The sequence below is a fragment of the Mytilus galloprovincialis genome, chromosome 2 (genome assembly GCF_965363235.1).
Source record: "Mytilus galloprovincialis chromosome 2, xbMytGall1.hap1.1, whole genome shotgun sequence".
NCBI lineage: Eukaryota > Metazoa > Mollusca > Bivalvia > Mytilida > Mytilidae > Mytilus > Mytilus galloprovincialis.
This window is the reverse complement of record NC_134839.1, coordinates 81,260,392-81,276,932: the sequence shown is the minus strand read 5'-3', so window position 1 is coordinate 81,276,932 and position 16,541 is coordinate 81,260,392. Positions and strand designations below refer to the sequence as shown.

The 16,541-nt window shown below is 33.1% G+C and overlaps 1 protein-coding gene across 1 annotated transcript in view; it reads right to left on the bottom strand.

The window, feature by feature from the left end:
• Positions 1–16,541, bottom strand: part of LOC143064569 (uncharacterized) — a 52,353-nt gene that overhangs the window by 32,526 nt on the left and 3,286 nt on the right. Inside the window, exons 2-6 of the mRNA XM_076237483.1 lie at positions 16,211–16,243; positions 14,142–14,291; positions 9,927–9,962; positions 8,590–8,745; positions 7,986–7,997 (exon numbers count right to left, since the gene is read on the bottom strand). Of these exons, the coding sequence (XP_076093598.1) occupies positions 7,986–7,997; positions 8,590–8,745; positions 9,927–9,962; positions 14,142–14,291; positions 16,211–16,243 (387 nt within the window). The remainder of the gene's footprint in view (positions 1–7,985; positions 7,998–8,589; positions 8,746–9,926; positions 9,963–14,141; positions 14,292–16,210; positions 16,244–16,541) is intronic.

The following is a 16,541-nucleotide window of genomic DNA, read 5'->3' as shown; positions in this document are numbered from 1 at the left end:
ATCAATCAGTATTTCCATGGGGAAAAGTTTTCTTAAATTAGGACGTAGTTTCTCAAATTCGTCATTTAAAATAGGACTCGGTGCTGTGTGCTAAAATTAAATTTTGATTTGTTAAATGAAGGAAGTTAAATCAAATTTGTATTTGAGAAGATCTACTGGGAGCAACAGTGTAGTATATTTTGGTCTTTTAAAAATACGCTCAACATTTTAAAGAAATACAAAAATGCCTTTAAGTTCAATTAAAACCAAAAGTTAGAGTAAAGGAACACTAAATAGGTTTTTAAAAAACTGAAAATGTGTAATCAGATGTCGATAATTTAATATTCTTTAAAAGTCTTGGTCTGTGACATACTATCAATTTAAAGCAGTTGCGAATAAAAAGAATTAAGTATGGAGACGGTAAATGTGTGAAAGAGACAATAACTTGTCCAGAGAACAGAAAACAGAACAAGGCCACCCAAAGGGTCTTTATAGCCGCGAGAAAATTTCGTTCACAACGGCGTACATCAGCTGGCCCATAATCGATAATGTATATTAGTTATCGAAATGGACGTCATACTTAACTCCAAAACATATTTTAGAAATAATTGATACCAGCTATACTTTATTGTAGTTGTAAAATTGAGAATGGAAATGGGGAATGTGTCAAAGAGACAACAACCCGACCAAATAAAAAACAACAACAGCAGAGGGTCACCAACAGGTCTTCAATGTAACGAGAAATTCCCGCACCCGGAGGCGTCCTTCAGCTGGCCCCTAAACAAATATATACTAGTCCAGTGATAATGAACGCCATACTAATTTCCAAATTGTACACAAGAAACTAAAATTAAAATAATACAAGACTAACAAAGGCCAGAGGCTCCTGACTTGGGACAGGCGCAAAAATGCGGCGGGGTTAAACATGTTTGTGAGATCTCAACCCTCCCCCTACACCTCTAACCAATGTAGTAAAGTAAACGCATAACAATACGCACATTAAAATTCAGTTCAAGAGAAATCCGAGTCTGATGTCAGAAGATGTAACCAAAGAAAATAAACAAAATGACAATAATACATAAATAACAACAGACTACTAGCAGTTAACTGACATGCCAGCTCCAGACTTCAATTAAACTGACTGAAAGATTATGATTTCATCATATGAACATCAGGCACAATCCTTCCCGTTAGGGGTTTAGTATCATACCATCATAACATATATGAGAAGAACATAACCCGTGTCATGCCAACAACTGTATTTTAGAATAAATGTGTTTAGTTCCGATGCAAAGACCTTATCAATGACTCAATATTAACGCCAAAATATGCAATCTTTAATGACTTGACAACAGTATCGTAATTATATCCCTTCTTAATAAGTCTATTCAAAGGTTTTGTAAGTTTCTGAGGTGAATACTGACACCTTTGTGCTTTATAAAGAATATTACCATAAAAAATTGGATGTGAAATACCTGAACGTATTAGAAGTCTGCATGTTGAGCTATATTTACGAATGATGTCTTTATACCGATGATAAAATTTAGTAAATGTTTTGACTAGTTTGTGATCTCGAAAACCCTGGTGTAATAATTTTTCAGTAATACATAAATTTCTCTCGTTAAAATCGAAAACATTGTTACATACACGAGCGAATCGTACAAGTTGAGATATATAAACACCGTAAGATGGTGACAAGGGAACGTCACCATCTAAAAACGGATAATTAACGATAGGAAATGAAAAATCATCCCTTTTATCATAAATTTTAGTATTCAGCTTTCCATTAGTGATATAGATATCAAGATCAAGAAAAGGGCAGTGGTCATTGTTAGTATTAGCTTTATTTAAAGTAAGTTCAACAGGATAAATTTCATTAATATACATACTGAAGTCGTCATTATTGAGAGCCAAAATATCATCCAAATATCTAAAAGTATTATTAAATTTGTTTATCAGATGTTGTTTCGATGGGTCTTTGCTTATTTTTGTCATAAATTGTAACTTATAACAATACAAAAACAGGTCCGCAATAAGTGGTGCACAGTTAGTCCCCATTGGAATTCCGATAATCTGACGATATACGGAATCTCCAAAGCGAACAAAAATGTTATCTAGTAAAAATTCAAGGGCATATATAGTATCAAAGCATGTCCAATTAACATAGTTTTTTTGTTTATTGCTACTAAAAAATGACCTAAAAGAGTTTGAACATATATATTCACATTCTGATTTTTTGAATGCCCATTTAATTAGGTGTGTGAATTTTTTCTTAATGAGAATGTGAGGCAATGTGGTATACAGGGTAGAAAAATCAAAACTTTGAACAGATTCAAAATCACCAATATAAGCATGCAATTTATCAAGTACTTCCAACGAGTTCTTGACACTCCAAAAGTAATTTATTCCACTATTTTCGAAGGCCTTATTTGAACAATTTATTATCAGGTTTTTAATTGTACCAAGTGTGCTGGTAAGAAGAATAGACAATTTAGTAGTTGAACAATGGCTTGAAGACGAAATAAATCTATATTTGTAAGGGGTTTTGTGTAGCTTCGGAAGCCAATACATAGTTGGGACTTTCATTGTATTTGGCTCTGCTTGTAAAGCGGTGGCTAACAGTTTATGTTTGTTACAGATTTCGTTTTCTGAAAATGGAGTCAGTTGGAATGTTGATGAATTGGTGATTTCCTTTTTCAGAACCTCAATGTAAAATTTACGTCAAACAATAATAATATTATTAGCAGCTTTATCTGCGGGTAACATGTGTTAGCATTATATTCGTGATTATTTTTGCCAGAGCGATAGCGAGGGCTAAAATAACACGAATATAATGCCTTCCCATGTTAAAACTAAAATAAAGCATACCTGGCATCAAATTATTTCGATTCTGATTAGGACAATTACTGTTATTTCTATGTTCGCTGTGTATAAGTGTACAGTATTTGTGAAGGCTCTTCCATCAACCTTCCTGTCGATTTTTATCCAACTAGTTCAAACCAATTTAATTTCGAAAAGTTGTATTTCTAAAATTCAAAATTGAAACAGAAATTATCAGATTTATTAACTTAAACACTATTTGTGTCACAATATAACAGAACAGTTATAATTCAACGTCTTTTTCTCTGAGGTCAATTTCTGACACGCACATTTTCAAGTCAGTTGTCAATGGCGGTGGACACACAAGGAGAATCGGGTAGGTCGATCTTTATTTACTAAATCAATTGTAAATGATCCGCCGGTTATTGTAGCATTGGTAAATATGTTCATATCTGATAGAGGATTCCTTGATAAAGTTGTGCTAGCATTCGAGACTTGGCAGGAGGGGCCCTTTGACAGAGATTCATTTATACTTGCGGTAGTACAAATAATAACGACCGTCTGGCAAGGCTATTTTAATTTTTTTCTGGGACGCCTTCCTACGACGGCGTCCCAGAAAAAAAATAGCCTTGCCGGACGTCATAATTATTTGGACTATACTTGCGGTAGCTACACCCTGTTAAGTTGATGAAAGGGCACGCCTGTGTGCAATTGACGATTTCAAATGCTGTATTACATGATGATTAAAATTATTACTATTACCGAGTGACAATCTTGTTGCTTTTGTAAAATGGATGGGAAACCTTGGTGGTATATTGGTAGTTACGCCTATTTTTTATAGAATGGGGTTCGACTCCCTGCTAGGGTCAATCCATTTTATCATAAATATGAAACAATTTTGTCATTTCAGTGCAACAGTTATAATTAGCCTATACTTTATTTTATATTTTATCGTCAGATCATATGTTTCAATGAAATTATTATATACATGCCTTTTAACAGGATAGATGAAACGTGTTTTTCAGAGGGAGGGGTTTTGAAGTTAGAACAGCCAACATGAACGTTGCGGTATCTAGGTCAAATATGTCAATTTCGAACTGTAACACATTGTTGTCATTGCAAAAGTATAAGTAACAAAATGTGTATCATTTTAGTGTTTGAAAGTGTCCTAAGTTAATGAAATTCATTAAATGCGTATACCAATTTGATAAAATTCATGTTACTGCCGTAGTCAATATACGTACGTGTATTGGATAATAAAGTATTAGAATATTGAATAAAAATTCTTGAAAATCACCTAGGTTCATGGTTTGGGACATATTGAAAATATGTGTTTTATTTATTTCGTAGGTCACACAATTATATCTGCAATTGTAGGGTAAAATATTTGATTCCATCCTGTCTAGCGCAAAACATTTTTTTTCACTTTTTCCCGGCCAGAATATTCATCTAGGAAATTCTCCACCAAACCATAATCAAGCCCTCTTTTCTCCTAATCAATCAAACGTTTCTTATCCATATTCTCTACGTCGTTATTATGAATTGATGTGTTCTTCAAATATCATGAAATCATTTCGAGATGTGATAAAATGATTCATTTTGTCTCGCCTTGACGTAGTAAAAAAACCCGATACGTATGTATGGGTTCTTATGCGTTGTTGGCATAGGTGGTGTCAATAATGTATTAGTTTGTGATGAGTTTAGTTTATGAGGAACCACTAGTGGTAGGTCAAAGATATTTGGTACGCAGTTTTATGAAGAATTGACACATCTCAGGTCTATTTGGTTCCGCATCATCATTCATGGTCTATTGACTTTGAAAATATCGATTAGAGTACATGTCTAATAAATTTTGTGGTTAGGTCAGTTTATGGGGAACCTCTAGTGATAGGTTAATTATTTTGGTATGAAGTTGTATAAGCAATGAAACATCTCATTCCCATAGAGATTATTTTTTCAAATTTTCTCAGTCATTGTCTATTGACTAGAAACTATTCTTTAGTTTACATGTACTTATTTGTGATAACTTCGGATTACACCCTAGTGGTAGATCAACTGCAATTTTGTATGCATTTGAATGAGTATATGAACATCTCATGACCAGGAAGATTGTTTGGCTCTGCACCTTCAGAAATTGTTCATTGACTTTTAATATTTTGCATTGCTAACGTGTAAAAGTATTGCTAGTCTAATTTTAATAATTGCATTTTACTAAGAAAATAATGAAAAGCCGAGATATATCTCAGTATAAACAGTTTATCTAAACAAAAAGAGAATTTCCATTAACGTTTATGACAAATGTTCCGAAAATTATAATTATTTCAAAGCTGTATTATATTAGTAGAAATATCTAGAAATACTCTTCCTAACTTTCCATGCTTACTTCTTGACATTAAAATACAATATAATCGTCGTGCGTGAGTCAAACGTATGATATACTCTTTCCGTTAAGATAAGCAATTATAATTGCAAAGTATGATAGCTTTTGGTTTATTTCTTCATACATTTTTTGTTAACTGCTTGTATTAAATTATAATATAGGATCGATTGAGTTCTGTTATTTTTGAGTTATTCTTTTTTAAGTTTCAAAATGTCAGTTGAACATAAGTATAATGTGTACGTTTCTGTATTTTAAGGTAACGGAACAGCACCTACTCAGTCAGCGTTGACGGGTAAGTTTTGATTATACAAACATTTCATGTATGTTAAATATAGTACAGCAACACCTCCAGTCGTGATATTCATCAATTTTGATTTAATTTTCTAAACGCAAAGTCAACTTCAAAGATGGCAGGACTGCTCACACACAGGGGCATTATTCCTTTATAATACTTGGTATTGAAAGAAGATCGATTACAGAATAATTTTATTGGCAACCACCATTCATGCGGTATGGACTTTGTTCATTGCCGTAGGGTTTCCTGTAGTTGTTAATTTCTGTGTCATTTTCTCTCCTGTGTAGAGTTATCTGATTGGAAATCATACCACATCTTCTTTTTTTATATTCAGGCAGAACAATTTGGCTTAATACGATCTTCTGTGTATGTGAATAACATTTATGTCAGAAAGGCCCGAAACATCGTGATCTTAATTCCATCAATTGGAAACACAACTTCAAATTATTGATGGATTCAGTCGAGCATTGTGGCAAGAAATTGGATCAAAAAGAGAAAGAAGACGAAGATACTCTTTCCGAACGGATTAAGGCTATGAGGTCAATAATACAAATCAGAATTAAGAAAACTGAATGGGTCTATTATTACCCATGCTACATCAATCTTTAAAGACGCAAATGTTGCAAAACACTGGCCCTACCTACATGAAAATATGTGGTTGTCCCCGCAGATAAAGCCCCAAAAAACATCGTGTGTAAATAACATTATTTAAGCTGCTTGATAATTTAGTAAGATGTTGACATATCACTTGGAATTCAACATATTCCCCAAGGACTCTTACTGAAGACGAAATCATAGTGAAATCATTGTTCTGTTCTATGTTCCTTCGGAATTTCGACCAAAGATAAAGAACTGGATCTTTCATCACTGCATTGCATACCTAAACTACATAAGTGTCCTTACACACAACGGTATATTGTTCGGTCTTCCAAGTGCTCCACGAAACCTTTTCTAATTTGTTAACATCAATTTTATCAATTTTATCAACAATCAAAGTTATTTTGAATGTGCCTATTATAGAGATTGCGTGAATCAGATGTGGATATTACAAAATTCAAAAGATCTTTAAGTGTACAAACATTCTAAGTATCTTTCATTTAGCAATATTATTAAAGCATTTGACTTTTATACACTTTACACAAGTATAAAATAAAAAAAAATGGTCCTGTTTTGATTCATATTATTAATAGCCACCGTAGATAAAAGTATGTTGTCTTCCTTCGGGAAGGAAAAGTCTTCTTTGCAAAAAAAACCATCACTCTGGTTCTAACAACAAATTTTCTGAAAATGATTTAATCAAGATGCTTGAATTCTTGATTGACAACATATATGTTACGTTTGATAGATGTGTTTTTCAACAAATAATCGGCATTTTCATGGGAACAAACTGTGCCCCTCTTCTTGCCGACTTAATCATTAATGCAGAAACTTCTTCGGAAAAAAGAAAAGAAGTAAGTAGCCATCATAATTTTTCTTAACGCTATAAAGATGTAGATGATGTTGTCTCATTAAATAATTAAACATTTGGTCACTATTTTGAACAAATCTATCCCATCGAACTTGAGATAGAGGATACAACAGATGGAGTTACTTCTTCCTCGTATCTTCACTTACATCTAGAAATTGACAATGAGGGGTTAGTTGAAAACAAAACTTTACGGCAACAAAGATAATTTCAGCGTCCCATTTATGAACTTTCAATTTCTATGTAGCTACCACTTCAGCAGCGCCTGAATACGGAACACATACGGTATTATGTCTGTTTGTTTGTTCACACATTATTGTCAATATAATGAAATTTTATTTGATTGTCATACACGTGAGAGATTAAGCTAGCTAAAATAAACACGTTTTTCCACTACATTCTACATACGAAAATGCCTGTTTCAAGTTAATAATATAATGACAGTTGTTTTTCATTCGTTTGAGATTTTGATTTTGCCATTTGAAAGTGGACTTTCCGTTTGAATTTCTCTCGCAGTCTTTTTTTCTATTACAACCCGATGCCACCTACACGATAATGTTGATTTTACTTGACACTATGATGATAAAATTAAAGGCACCGATAACTTTGTCTCCCATACAGAACATCATCAACAACTATTGTTGACTGTTTTCGGATCAAAACGATCCAAAAATTGATAACAATATGTAGCGCATTTAGTTGGATTAATAAATATATACAAGATACGCCGTTTTATTCTTTAATGCTCTAAATCAGTTTCCTTTATTGTTAATGAAAATGTCAAAAGTTATAAACTTCGAAATCCTAGGAAATGATATTCATATATATAAAAATATTCAAAAGTCTTTACAGTTTTAAAATGCCATAGGTACACAAAAAGGTAGCTTCCTTTTTCACATTTTGAAATTTTAGTCGGTGTCATTTCAATTAGAACATCGTAAGAAATGCATGACCGAAACTATATTGATACCGAAAATGATAAGATTTCGAATGTTCTGTACCAGAAAAAAGGCTACAAAAGTAAAAAAGATAATACAACTACTTACGGTTCAATAAGGCTGAAAAAACGAAAAAAGAAGGTAAATAAAATTATTTTCAAATAATAAAAAAAAAATATCATCAAGGATAAAGTTAATCAAAACATAAATATATATTATATATAAGTACGTCTAAATAAGTGACAGCTCTGCGACAGATAACTCCATTAGGTCACCAGAAAAGGTGATACAAAGCTTAAAACGCATATTATATTCATAATTACTCGAAATATCAGCACAACGATGTTTAATCTGGCAAATTTTGATCTTCACTCGCAAGGATTTTAACTCGTGCTACTGAGATATCGGGACAACACCGCCAACACTGTATCCAACGCTCTACCTCACTGGGCCACTTAGACCGATAAAGTTATAAAATATGATATCGAATATTTAATGTATTCAGCTGTTTATGCACAATTGTGGAATGCAGAAAATAAAATTGTCATTGTTTGGGTCTTACATGTTTATTACTATTAGAAATACCAATAAGAACTATAACACTAAAAGTAAAGTAAAAATTAAATGAATTCCCGCCAAAAAGTTTTCTGATGTGATTAAATTATATATATTTAAAAAAATATATATGAAAGATTCCGTACATTATACATACCATAATATTCAGTGCAATAGTTACATGTCAGCGGACACGTCTCAATGGCATATTTCTTTGTATCCGGTACTGCATTTGGATTACACAACAAGTTTTTGTAAGAAGCTTGTGAACATCGATTATCGTGATCACTACATGGAGGTAATGTCGTGGTTCCTATAATTTATAAAAGAAATATAACTGTTAATATCACTAAATTGGAGTACTGGCTTATCGTGAAGAAATCTTTGTCACACATACTGCACTCATAATCTACGTAGAGTCGTTCAGTGAAGAAGTAGAATTGTTGCATAGACAGAACACTTTATAACCATAGATCTATTACAAGGACTAATCGAAGAAAAAACCCCGAGACATTTGCAGTTTTTATACGATTACTATGAAGGCAAGTTTTACATTTTTAACCGTTTATATAATAAAGGGATAAAGAACAACTATAGTATTAGATCTGGAAAAAAAACTATACATGTATTTTCGGGGTGATTATCTTAAACTTAAAGGAACAAATAAACTATCAGTTTTCTTTTTGCTTTGGATAGTTAAAAATCAAAGCGTCGTCTGTGCTGTGATCTGGCCAACATTTTAGCCAGTCGAACATTATTTCAGATTTCATTTTCAATACGTATTTGTTCTTTCTATCAACTCCTGTAGATATTCAAGACAGTCACCAAAAACTTAAATAAGATATTGAACCAAAAGTGTAGATGTGTGTCCGGACATTATTTCTATTAAAAATACCATGTGGCCAGTCGATAAGGTCACGTTGAAAAGCTAATGATGGCCTTTGACTGCTTTTTTGTTAATTTGATTTGACTGTTTTCACTCTGACATATTCCACGTTTCTATTAGGTTCATACTGTTTTTTCTATGGTTAATTTGGTCTTTTAAGAAACTGACATATAATTGTTTAAATCATTCACCATTTTCGTATTATTTTAGAACACAGTGTTTGTATTGGTGATCAAAAGTTTATGAATATATTATTTATAGATCATTTAGCATACTTTAGATGTTAATAACTGGTATTTAAAATTTTCTTTTTTTTACATTTTGATTTTCAATGAAACTATATGCAAATGTATAATATAAAAATTCCAAGTGTGTCATGTATCATTTTGTAGATCAACTAAAGTAGTTTTATGACCTGACACGACATAACTGGATAAACCATATTGGACTTGAAACATGATAAAAGTTCGTGACCAAGTGTCATTCCTAAAAAATGCGAGTTATGTACCTTGCGATATATGAAGGTATATTGGTATTTTATTTTGAAACCAGTGACTTTGTGTGACTGAAATTTATCTAATTTGCATACAATATCTGACAAAACTTACCCGTTAACGTGGACTGGGTGGGTGCTGTTCCGTTTACTGAAATACATAAGTTAAACATGTATAAAAAAACATCAAGGAACAAGGAACAATGTTGACGTACACTGAAACGTTTATAATTCAATTATCACTGACTGATCATATCATACCAGTCACTTAAAAAACTTGATAGTGTTATAAATAAACTGTTATTACAGAGATATGTATCGTTGTTTTGTAATTTCGATAATGCAAATGTTGAAATAATAAAAAAAAAAACACACTTTAACATGTAAGTTTAGCAAAAATTCAAAGTCAATGAACCATGACTGAAGGTACATGGCTAAACAAATGTCAATACAACTGCATACCAAGTTTCATTGACCTACCACTACTGGTTCCCCCTCAACTGACCTAATACCAAACTAATACATGAAAACGAAGCAAAAGTTTCAAAGTCAATAGACCATGACTGAGGTAGCGGGGTCAAATAATCTCCCTGGAAATGAGGTAGGCCAATGCTTATACAACTGCATACCATTTATCATTAACCTACGACTAATGGTTCCCCATAAACTGACCTAATCACAAACTAATACATCAAAAATAAGCAAAAATTTCAATGTCAATAGACCATGAATGAGGGGCGGGGCCAAATAATCTCCATGGAAATGAGATATGCTGATGCTAAAACAACTGCATGCCATTTATCATTACTTTACCACTAGTAGTTCCCCATAAACAGTTTAATCATAAACTAATACATGAAAACTAAGCAAAAGTCGCAAAGTCAATAGACCATAACTGAGGGGGCGGTGTCAAATAATCTTCATTGTAATGAGATGTGCCAATACTTATCCACTAGTGGTTCACCATAAACTAGACCTAATCACAAACTAATACATTGCCGCCGACGACTCCGGAAACAGCATACCTATGTCTCGCTTTTTGACTCCGTCAAGCGAGACAAAAAAACATTCTTTGTAATTTTAATCACTAATTTATCTGTCAATATGTCGTATATGTTAGTCGGGTACGTTTTGAAAAAAAAATTCCTGTAAAAACAACAAATTATTTTAGGAAATACACATGAGACGAATGATGTCCGTGTGTTCAAAAAAGATGGATTTCAGTAAGTATTGCCTTTTTCAAAATTTTTGCCGTAATGTAAATTGAAAGGCCCGTTACACTTTCTGTTTGCTTAATATACTGAGCCAAAAAAGTTGAGCAACATTTTTTTTTTCATTTTATTTTTTTTCGTTTCAACGATTTTTTTTTTAATATCATTGATAAATTCTTCAGTTTTACCTGTAATTTTAAACAATCGTCCTTTTTTCCAGTTGATTGATTTCACGCCATTTAAGCTTTGCACAATGTTTTACCTTTTTTACCTGTACCTTTCAAACGAAATATGAAATTTATTTTTCACTGACGTTCAGAAACACATCATTTGTCAGAAAAACACACGGAATTTAAAAAATAAATTGCATGGGGCGTCGATCAGGCCTCCCCGAAAAGGACCGTCACAGAGCTATTGGGATGGTTGATGCCGGAATGAGTGTTGCCGACGTAGCGGCTCAATTGCACGTGTATAGGGCAACAGTTTGGCGACTAATAAACAGATTTCGACAAACTGATAGATAGACCGCGATCTGGTAGACAAAAAAAAAATACACCAAGGGAGGAGCGCTACCTTCGATTAACGTCAACACGTGACAAGTTTATTCCGGCCACACGAGTAGTTCATAGACTTGGGGCAGCTACTTGGGTACGTGTTTTGGCTCAGACGGTTAGAAATCAACTTCACAGACTAGGAATATATGCACAAAGACCACATCAAGGAATGGAGCTAACACCTAACTATCAACACCAAAGGCTAGTTTGGACAAACCGCCATTTACGATGGCTTAACAGGGACTGGAGAACAGTGATGTTTACAGATGAATCCCGCTTTACATTGAAGTTCGCCGATGGTCGCATGCAGATATGGCGTCGTAACAATGAACGATACCATGCAAGCACTGTGATGCAGAAGGATCGGTTTGGTGGTAGCAGTTTGATGGTTTGGGGAGGAATTCATTATGGTGGTAAAACAAATTAACTGATCGTTCGTGGGACATTGAATGCCAGGAGATATTGTGATAACATATTGACACCTGTTGTTCTCCCCTTCTTTGCCCAGCGTAATCACAATGTATTCCATTTTCAACATGACAATGCAAGACCTCATACTGCTCGCCTGTCGATGAATCTGTTCCAAACGAACAACATTAACGTTCTTGATTGGCCAAGTCGATCCCCAGACCTCAATCCAATCGAACATGTTTAGGATCTGTTGAACAGACGCATTCGTGAAAATCACGGTGATTTCCAAAATTTACAAGAACTTGAAAATGCACTGATTAGAGAATGGAATGCAATTCCACAACGACAAATTCGAAAGATAATCAATAGAATGCGAAAACGCTGCCAATCCGTCATCGATGCACGTGGAGCATTGACAAGATATTGACTTTTGATAACTTTTTACCCATTTACACGTTTTGAACCTTCTGCGGTCCACGCCCAGAAATTCTTAGTGAATTTGAGTGATAAACATTCATATTGCTTCTGATTTCATATAATTTCATTTTATTTTGATTAAAATCATATTTTGTTAAGTCTTCAATGCATTATGTATTATGGTTTTGTTTTCTGTAATTAGTTAACGTCAGTTTGATCATGTAAATCTTTTATGTTCATTTGATAAAATTTACTGATTGCAATAGCATAAATTGTTCTATATAATAAGGATGTTCTTATCACAAGCAAAATACTCTAGCCGTATTTGGCACAACCTTTTTCAACTTTTGATCCTCAGAGCTGTACAACTTTGTCCCCCTTTTTTTGACTTTCGAACTTTTATATCTGGGCGTCACTGGTAAGTCTTGTTTGGACGAGGCGCGTTTTTGACGTAATGAATTTTAAACCTGATGCCTTTTGTTATCTATTATTCATGTGTTTCTATGCCTAATACGTTCTGTTATTTATTGGTATTGTAGTCCTGTATTATTATGTTGTCATTTTAATGTTATATTTAACAATGCCATCAAAGTGCAAGGTTTGGCATGCCACAAAACCAGGTTCAACCCACCATTTTTTCCTGTACCAAGTCAGGAAAATGGCCATTGTTATATCATAGTTCGTTTCTGTGTGTGTAACATTTTTACGTTGTGTTTCCGTTGTGTCGTTTGTTTTCTCCTATTTTTGAGTGTGAATTCACATTACTATAAGACGTGTCACGGTACTTTTCTATCCCAAATTCATATATTTGGTTTTGATGTTATATTGGTTATTCTCATCGGATGTTGTCTAATGCTTAGTCCGTTACTGTGTGTGTTACATTTTAATGTTGTGTCGTTGTTCTCCTCTATATTTAATGCGTGTCTCTCAGTTTGAGTTTGTTACCCCGATTTTGTTTTTTGTCCATAGATTTATGAGTTTTGAACAGCGGTATACTACTGTTGCCTTTATTTGTTATCAAATAAAATTTCATAATTTTGTTGCTAAATTTTTTTGGCTCAGTATATTATACTAATACTATTATTGTTTTAATCATTCACCGTTGACATATTATTTTATAAAAAAAAGTTTTTGTACGTTGTGATCAAAAGTTTATACATATATTATTTATCGATCATTTAACATAATATAGATGTCAATAACTGTTATTAATTTTTTTTCTTTTTCACATTTTTCTTTTTTGATGTTCAATGCAACTATATGCAAGTGTATATTTGAATTTAAGTTGCTGTTTTTCCTTTTGTATGACAAGTGTGTAATTAGAAATTCATGGAAAGTCTTGAAAATATTAAGCATTTTTACAAACTTTCTGTTGAATGAGCCAACTATCATAATTACCAGCGTTTAATATGACAGTTTCATATTGCATTAAACTCAGTTTTACATTTTAACCAAATCCCATGTAACAGTGATTGTGCCAATTTATGACTTTGGTATTGAGGAGATCTTTTTCTTAATTCAAAAAGACATGTTCTCCCTATTCAGAATAAGGACAGATGTTAATAAATATATAGACAACATTGAAAGGATTTAAAACTAAACCATAACTGTACGATTTTTTCTTCTCTATATATCTATCAAAATAATACAGTGATCGGTTGCACAGACTGACATTTCAAAGCTTACATAATATAATCATTCTACCTTTATGTCACGGCGATTACATATAAAACCTACCACAGAGGTTACAAAATTTTGGACATCTGGTCCGTGCTATGGTTTGTAACGTAGGTGTAAGAGATGTACATAAACCGTAGTGGTTATTGTAGTCTTTACAATTGAACTTAGCGTCTTCAATGTCTGCACATAAAGTTAAAGGTGTTGTTCCTATAACATATAATATTCTATTTATTATTATTATACTTCACGTTAAAATGCCATATTTTGATTGGCTAATACGAGGGTGTCATTTTACTCTATCACATAGCTGAGAGGGTGACAATTTTTTTGAATGTTACCCTCTCGTCTAAACCAATCAAAAATCGACAATTTAAAGGACAATGGATTGAATTTACATCAAGTAGATGAATACAAAGTCAATGCTTAAGTTTTACGTTCTGGATCAAATTTTATTATTTAACTGTCAAAATGAAAAAAAATAAACCATCTTGTTGTTTATTTCTAACACTCGTAACGTTGTTATGTACGTGACGTCATAGAAAATCCTTTTGAAATAAAATTAATCTGTAAAAGACAAAAATGGTAGGACGTTCAGTATAATAAATTAAATAACACATAGCTGAGAGGGTGATAGAGCAGATTGGTACCCCTTGAAAAAGCATTGTCAACCTTGGCTTCGCCGCGGTTGACAATGTTTTCTCGGGGTACCAATCTGCTCTATCACCCTCTCAGCTATGTGTTATTTATATACTATTACCCTTTTCCGTCCACTACAACTAAATATCTTCCACCTCCTACTTTAGATATACAATTGAAGATTGACAAAATTTTAAAAGGGAACATAACCGATCCGTCTTCCTCTATGTAAACATCAATTGTCATAAGAATTCACACTTTGTCAAAATTTATGAGATTCTAGCACTCATTGAAAAGTGAGTTATTAAGCGACAGATCATAATCAGTACATCTGAATGTGAAACTAAAAAACGTAGTTCCGAATGAATTCGGTCGCCAGGAGTATATAAAAAGCATCCGTTTGTGGTGCACAAATAGTGCAAATAGGAATACCGACGGTCTGCTGAAATATCAATCCACAAACCTCAACAAATATTTTTCGATGAAAAAGTCTAGCTTTTTAATGATATCATTCTCGGTGTATTTGTTATGGTGTGGTTTTGCACCTTGTAAAAATTTTAATTACCTGGAAAAAAGTGCGAAAAAAAAACCGACAATGCAGCATACAAAGAAACGAAATATAAGATAACTGCTTAAAGACTTAAACTGAAGATTACAATATTTTTGAAGACCATCTTTTTGTAAATGGTTTAAACAATTTCAGAAAGATGTTTGGTCGAACATGTTGACTGCCCAAAAATAAATCGTTCTTTATTATAATTTTCGCTATCCAGTAAAAAGATGGGATATTTTTCATTAACTGGGACAATGGAGGGGTTTTATGTGTTGTCCTAGGTTTTTTACAGGTTCGTTTTTATTCTGTGGTTAGTCCCCAGATCGGTGTTGACAAAATCCTCAACTATATAGTCATGTGTATAAAATTACTGCTTACAAGGGTACGAATTATTCTAAATACTACGGATTTTCTTGTCCAAGGTATAGATAAAATTAGCCGTGTTTGGCACAAGTCTTTAAAATTTTGGGTCATCGGTGCTCTTCAACTTTGTACCTTTTTGGGTTTTCTTTACTATTTTGATCTGGGCGTCACAGGTGGGTCTTATGTAGACGAAGCGAGCGTATGGTGTATCAGATTGTAGGCCGGGTACCTTTGATAACTGTCTTTTTGTAATGTTTATTTGTGTATTTCCCTGTCCGTAATGTTCTTGCATTTGGTTGTGCTGTAGTCTTGTCGTGTGGTGTTGTTATTTTAGTGTTATATTTAACAATGCCATAAAAGCGGGAGGTTTGGCTAGCCGCAAATCAAGGTTTAACCCACAATTTTATTTTATTAAAATGTTCTGTACCAAGTCAGGAAAGTGGCAGTTGTTATCTAATAGTTCATGTCTGTGAGTGTTGCATTGTCGTTTAGTTTGTTTTGTTGCACTTCAGTGTTTTGGTTGTTGAATTTTTTTCCTCTTATAATTGGTGTAGCTGATTATAAACTTACTTACCAGAAACAGTTGAAGTTAATCCTATAGTTGTTACTTTATATGAAACGACAAAAAATAATTTTAAATTAACATGTCAATCATTGGAAGTTATTTGCTGTCCTTTATATAGATATAGGAAGATGTGGTATGAGTGTAAATGTCTTTTTATCGTTCTTTAAACCCCAACAAATTGGATGGATCTACACACTACACATTCAACTAAAGCGACATGCGAATCAGCATTTCGGATATAACTTTTTCTCACGTTGGTTAAGTTTTTAAAAATACAAATAAAAAAGTAAAGATAAAATATTTTGAATTCTGATACTGCCTCACTGGAAACAGCTGAAGT